The sequence below is a fragment of the Salmo salar genome, chromosome ssa02, assembly GCF_905237065.1.
Source record: "Salmo salar chromosome ssa02, Ssal_v3.1, whole genome shotgun sequence".
NCBI classification, from domain to species: Eukaryota; Metazoa; Chordata; class Actinopteri; order Salmoniformes; family Salmonidae; genus Salmo; species Salmo salar.
In genome coordinates, this window is record NC_059443.1 from 5,672,488 (window position 1) to 5,678,487 (window position 6,000).

Sequence of the window (6,000 nt, forward strand, 5' to 3'; positions counted from 1 at the left end):
AAACATGGGAGTCCTCTGGTGTAGTGAGGCTTCAACTGAGAGAGAAGATGAAACATGGGAGTTCTCTGGTGTAGTGAGGCTTCAACTGAGAGAGAAGATGAAACATGGGAGTCCTCTGGTGTAGTGAGGCTTCAACTGAGAGAGAAGATGAAACATGGGAGTCCTCTGGTGTAGTGAGGCTTCAACTGAGAGAGAAGATGAAACATGGGAGTCCTCTGGTGTAGTGAGGCTTCAACTGAGAGAGAAGATGAAACATGGGAGTCCTCTGGTGTTGTGAGGCTTCAACTGAGAGAGAAGATGAAACATGGGAGTCCTCTGGTGTAGTGAGGCTTCAACTGAGAGAGAAGATGAAACATGGGAGTCCTCTGGTGTAGTGAGGCTTCAACTGAGAGAGAAGATGAAACATGGGAGTCCTCTGGTGTAGTGAGGCTTCAACTGAGAGAGAAGATGAAACATGGGAGTTCTCTGGTGTAGTGAGGCTTCAACTGAGAGAGAAGCTGAAACATGGGAGTTCTCTGGTGTAGTGAGGCTTCAACTGAGAGAGAAGATGAAACATGGGAGTTCTCTGGTGTAGTGAGGCTTCAACTGAGAGAGAAGCTGAAACATGGGAGTTCTCTGGTGTAGTGAGGCTTCAACTGAGAGAGAAGATGAAACATGGGAGTTCTCTGGTGTAGTGAGGCTTCAACTGAGAGAGAAGCTGAAACATGGGAGTCCTCTGGTGTAGTGAGGCTTCAACTGAGAGAGAAGATGAAACATGGGAGTCCTCTGGTGTAGTGAGGCTTCAACTGAGAGAGAAGATGAAACATGGGAGTCCTCTGGTGTAGTGAGGCTTCAACTGAGAGAGAAGATGAAACATGGGAGTTCTCTGGTGTTGTGAGGCTTCAACTGAGAGAGAAGCTGAAACATGGGAGTCCTCTGGTGTAGTGAGGCTTCAACTGAGAGAGAAGATGAAACATGGGAGTCCTCTGGTGTAGTGAGGCTTCAACTGAGAGAGAAGATGAAACATGGGAGTCCTCTGGTGTAGTGAGGCTTCAACTGAGAGAGAAGATGAAACATGGGAGTCCTCTGGTGTAGTGAGGCTTCAACTGAGAGAGAAGCTGAAACATGGGAGTCCTCTGAGTTATTCAGTAACGCACAAATCAGCTGTTTCCTCATCTTCACTCCAATTCCTCTGACCAGAACTCAGCTTCTCAAGTACAATACTGTATCTCATACACGGTGTACTCAAAGGCATACATTGTGATCATGTTGTAGTCATTGCTGTACATTATCCCCATGCTTCATTCATAATTCACAAACATAGAACATGCTACAGTATGTACATCCTGTTATTAGCTCTTCAGAACAGTCTTTACAGACACACATGATGAATTTCAGGAGTGTGAGAACTCTCAGGAGGGCAATGCATTCCAACCAGTGGAGGCTGGTGGGGGAGCTGTAGGAGGACAGGCTCATTGTAATGGCTGGAATGAAATACATGGAATGGAGTCAAACATGTGGTTTCCATATGTTTGATACTGTTCCAATAGTTCCATTCCAGTGATTACAATGAGGCCGCCCTCCTACAGCTCCTCCCACTAGCCTCCTCTGACTCAAACCCCGTAATGTCTTTGAGCTTATCATTACAGCAGACCTCTGCTCTACCCTGCTTCCTTCTGCTGGAACTGTAATAACCCTGCTCTGTGTGTGTGTGTGTGTGTGTGTGTGTGTGTGTGTGTGTGTGTGTGTGTGTGTGTGTGTGTGTGTGTGTGTGTGTGTGTGTGTGTGTGTGTGTGTGTGTGTGTGTGTGTGTAAGCCTGTATTGTTTTGGGTAAAACTTGATATTACACTCCCAGTCCTGTGATTCCCAAGGTTGGATGATAAAGATTTCCTCAGAAATTCAAAGTATTTGATTTCGCAACATGGAGAGGGAGTCACCTAAATATTTATCAACAAGGAACAAGGACATAAAATGATTTCCTTATTCCGTCAGCAACTGTTGACGTTGCTGATAGGCCTATTGAAAACGTTTATTTTTGCAGGTGAAAATGTCTGGAGAACAAAATAAAACCCTTTTGATAAATTACAATCATTTTAGTTTTGTTTTATAGCACTATGTCATGCTCCATGGCTAATTTTAGTTTTGTTTTATAGCACTATGTCATGCTCCATGGCTAATTTTAGTTTTGTTTTATAGCACTATGTAATGCTCCATGGCTAATTTTAGTTTTTCTAGATTTAGAATGTAAAACAACATTTATAAAGCAAACATTAACCCTTAGGTCTTGCACAGAAAGTTGTTCAATTGTTTAAGCATATGTTTCAGAACAGTGATTACACATTCTTTTCTCCGAATATTGACCAAAAAAATAGATTTTAAGGTGGTTAGCCATCAAGTGACGGAGTTGACAAGCCACTTCTATCATAATCTATCAATCAGCCAGAGAGTTGATGTTTTACTTCATTCAACATTCATATTCTATCATAATCTATCAATCAGCCAGAGAGTTGATGTTTTACTTCATTCAACATTCATATTCTATCATAATCTATCAATCAGCCAGAGAGTTGATGTTTTACTTCATTCAACATTCATATTCTATCATAATCTATCAATCAGCCAGAGAGTTGATGTTTTACTTCATTCAACATTCATATTCTATCATAATCTATCAATCAGCCAGAGATAGTTGGTTGTTACCATGGTAATTCCAATATTGTTTGTTTAAATATATTTATTCAATAAGGCACCTCTGGGGTTTGTGGTATATGGCCAATATACCACGGCTAAGGGCTGTGTCCAGGCACTCCGCGATGTGTCGTGCTTTAAGAACAGCCCTTAGCCGTGGTATATTGGCCATATACCACACCTCCCTTGTTGCACTACATGTAATGAGAACATGAAGAGGTCATTATGGTAGAGCTGTCCCTGCTCATTCCTGACTTGAATTGACCAAATCTCCAGACACATCTTTTAGGAATCACAGTTTCGAGATAAATAATCTTTAAAGTCACGGAAGGCTATTGCAAGAAACAACATAATAATGTTTCAGTTAATCTCCATTATTGCCCCAAAAAATGTAACACTATTTTGGAGTTTCAAATAGCCATCCTTTTGCCCCAGCATTGAGCCGACATGGAAATGAATAATATTGAAAGTTTTTAGAAAATTGAAGGAAAAAAAGAATAATGTTTGTTTGTTGGCACAGTTGACAGAGGTTGATCACTCATATGTTTGAGAGCAGAAATATTCATGTGCGTAATTCCTCTGGCAGCCTGCATATAGATTCGAGGATGCCCCCGGGCCCCCACACTTCACCAAGAAAGAATGTATCGAACGACAGTTGGTCCCGTTCCGTTCTTACCTTCTAGCGTCACCTCTCTCCCGGCTCGTTTGAGCCCCTGCACCGCCTCGTCATGCGTAGCGTCCCGCAGGTTCACACCGTTCACCGACAGAATCGCGTCACCGACATATAAGGCTTGGGTTTGATCCGCAGCCAGACCTTTGAAGATCTTACTAATAAGTATCGGCATTTTATTCTCTTTTCCTCCCTTTATGCTGATGCCGAGTCCTCCTACCTCTTGCTTTATTACTTTCACACATCTTTTTCGATTGGCAATCGCCTCTGGGACTTGGTCCTGTAAATCCGTGAAAGCTGTCCTCACCGCAGTTTTCGGACTGTTTGTGTGATCCGGGTGAGATGCGTTGCACCCGTAAGATCCATTGGTGATGCCGTTTAGGGTCACATTCTCTCCCAGGTCCTCGCAGCTCAGCGTTAGAGCTTCTTCGTTCAAGTTAGCCAAAACTTTGTGCCATCGGTCCCTCACTAAAACCTCCAAAAATCCACTTTTTTGTACTCTGTTCCCCGAAATTACTGTAGCTACCGCCATCTTTGAAGCATTCTTAAAATGCCATGTGATTAAAACTCACATAGGACTTTACCCCCGAACTTCTCGGCATGGCTTTCCAGTAGTTCAGCAACTTCAGCTAACGGCTCTTTTTTTTGGCAACATAACCCAGTCCCTGCTCCAACAGCCCATATCCTCTTTGGGTGGAGCAAACCTCGAAGGGCAATCCCACTAAGCAAATCACATTTCTATCCACACAGAACACTGCCGAGAGCTGTGCTGAAGTTCAAATGACATGTGTAGCCCACACTAACGTAATGTAAGAGCGTAATACCTTATTACACCCCTATTACATACATTATTACCACCCTTTGACAAACATTACCAGGCATGCTTGGTTTTATTCAGAGGGCGACCCGTGTAAAGGAATGTCCCAATGTTGGGACAGTAGGCACTTTGGAGGTGTCCGCCCAGTAGACTTTTGCCTGTCCCGCTCTCTCTCTCTTGTGCGGCCCATGCAGCGTGCCAGGTGCGCATTGTTTGCTCGGCTTCGGCAGAAAGATTTGTTGGGGGGTTTAAACACAAAACTTTTGTTTAAAAAAAAAGTGAAGTCGTATTTTATAACATCTCACGGACTAAATGCACGTGCAATGGTCATTACACGTGTAAAATAGACTAAACTAGCCTAATAATCTACAAATATGCATTATTATAGGCTAATTGGGAATGAGCATATTCTATGAGTTATTTGTAATGGATGATATACTAGGCGTGGTGGGTACATTTTTCCAACGAAAAACGATGAGAGAACTTTACAGAAATATGTAAACGCCATCTGAAACACGATGAGAGAACGTTACAGAAATATGTAAACGCCATCTGAAACACGATGAGAGAACGTTACAGAAATATGTAAACGCCATCTGAAACACGATGAGAGAACGTTACAGAAATATGTAAACGCCATCTGAAACACGATGAGAGAACGTTACAGAAATATGTAAACGCCATCTGAAACACGATGAGAGAACGTTACAGAAATATGTAAACGCCATCTGAAACACGATGAGAGAACGTTACAGAAGTACTGTATGTTAGCGCCATCTGATGGTGGAGAGAGAACCGGCGTAGCCCTGCTGTCTGTCACAATGTACAGTCTATAGCCCTGCTGTCTGTCACAATATACAGTCTATAGCCCTGCTGTCTGTCACAATATACAGTCTATAGCCCTGCTGTCTGTCACAATATACAGTCTATAGCCCTGCTGTCTGTCACAATATACAGTCTATAGCCCTGCTGTCTGTCACAATATACAGTCTATAGCCCTGCTGTCTGTCACAATATACAGTCTATAGCCCTGCTGTCTATCACAATATACAGTCTATAGCCCTGCTGTCTGTCACAATATACAGTCTATAGCCCTGCTGTCTGTCACAATATACAGTCTGTAGTCCTGCTGTCTGTCACAATATACAGTCTGTAGCCCTGCTGTCTGTCACAATATACAGTCTATACCTGCTGTCTGTCACAATATACAGTCTGTAGTCCTGCTGTCTGTCACAATATACAGTTTATAGGTCTGCTGTCTGTCACAATATACAGTATATACGTTTTCTGAGCAAAAATATGTATAAATATTTATTTTTAGTAAAAAAATTATGTTGGACATAAAACTGTAAAACACCAGGAAATCAGATCCAAGTGATTTTAATGTCTGAAATCTGTTCTAAAGTATTCCCATGCATAATAGAGAGATATATGTGATTGTACACAACTGTAAGCACAGTTTGACATGTTTTAGTCAAATATTGTATCTGCTTGGGCTTCTTGCGGTCAATTTGGAGTCTACAAAAGACAGAAGAAACTAGCCCAGATGACTGGCTGAATCTAGTTGATGATCCCTGGTCTATAGCTAATCTTTTCTCCTTCAATATTTATAGGCCTATTTCTGAGAACCAATCTTCATTTTTTCTTTGCATAATATCAAAACAGTTTCTCCTCCTCTTCTGGTGTGATGAAGAGAGTTCTTTCTGTCCTGGGAATAGAGAACAGAAACATTTCTATTAATATACACATCTGATCCGCTCAGGAATAATGTTTCATCATTTTGAGATCAGGCTAAATAAATCTATCCTAGAGTAAAGTCTACCTAGCCCTTTCTATGGGGGAAGC

General features: G+C 42.0%; 1 protein-coding gene across 1 annotated transcript in view; it reads right to left on the minus strand.

Moving 5' to 3' along the window:
• LOC106574019 (beta-1-syntrophin-like) overlaps positions 1 to 4,173 on the minus strand; it is a 100,416-nt gene extending 96,243 nt beyond the window's left edge. Inside the window, 1 exon segment of the mRNA XM_045696710.1 lies at positions 3,345 to 4,173. Coding sequence (XP_045552666.1) covers positions 3,345 to 3,870 — 526 coding nt within the window. The 5' untranslated portion in view covers positions 3,871 to 4,173.
• Between the last annotated feature and the right edge of the window lie 1,827 nt (positions 4,174 to 6,000).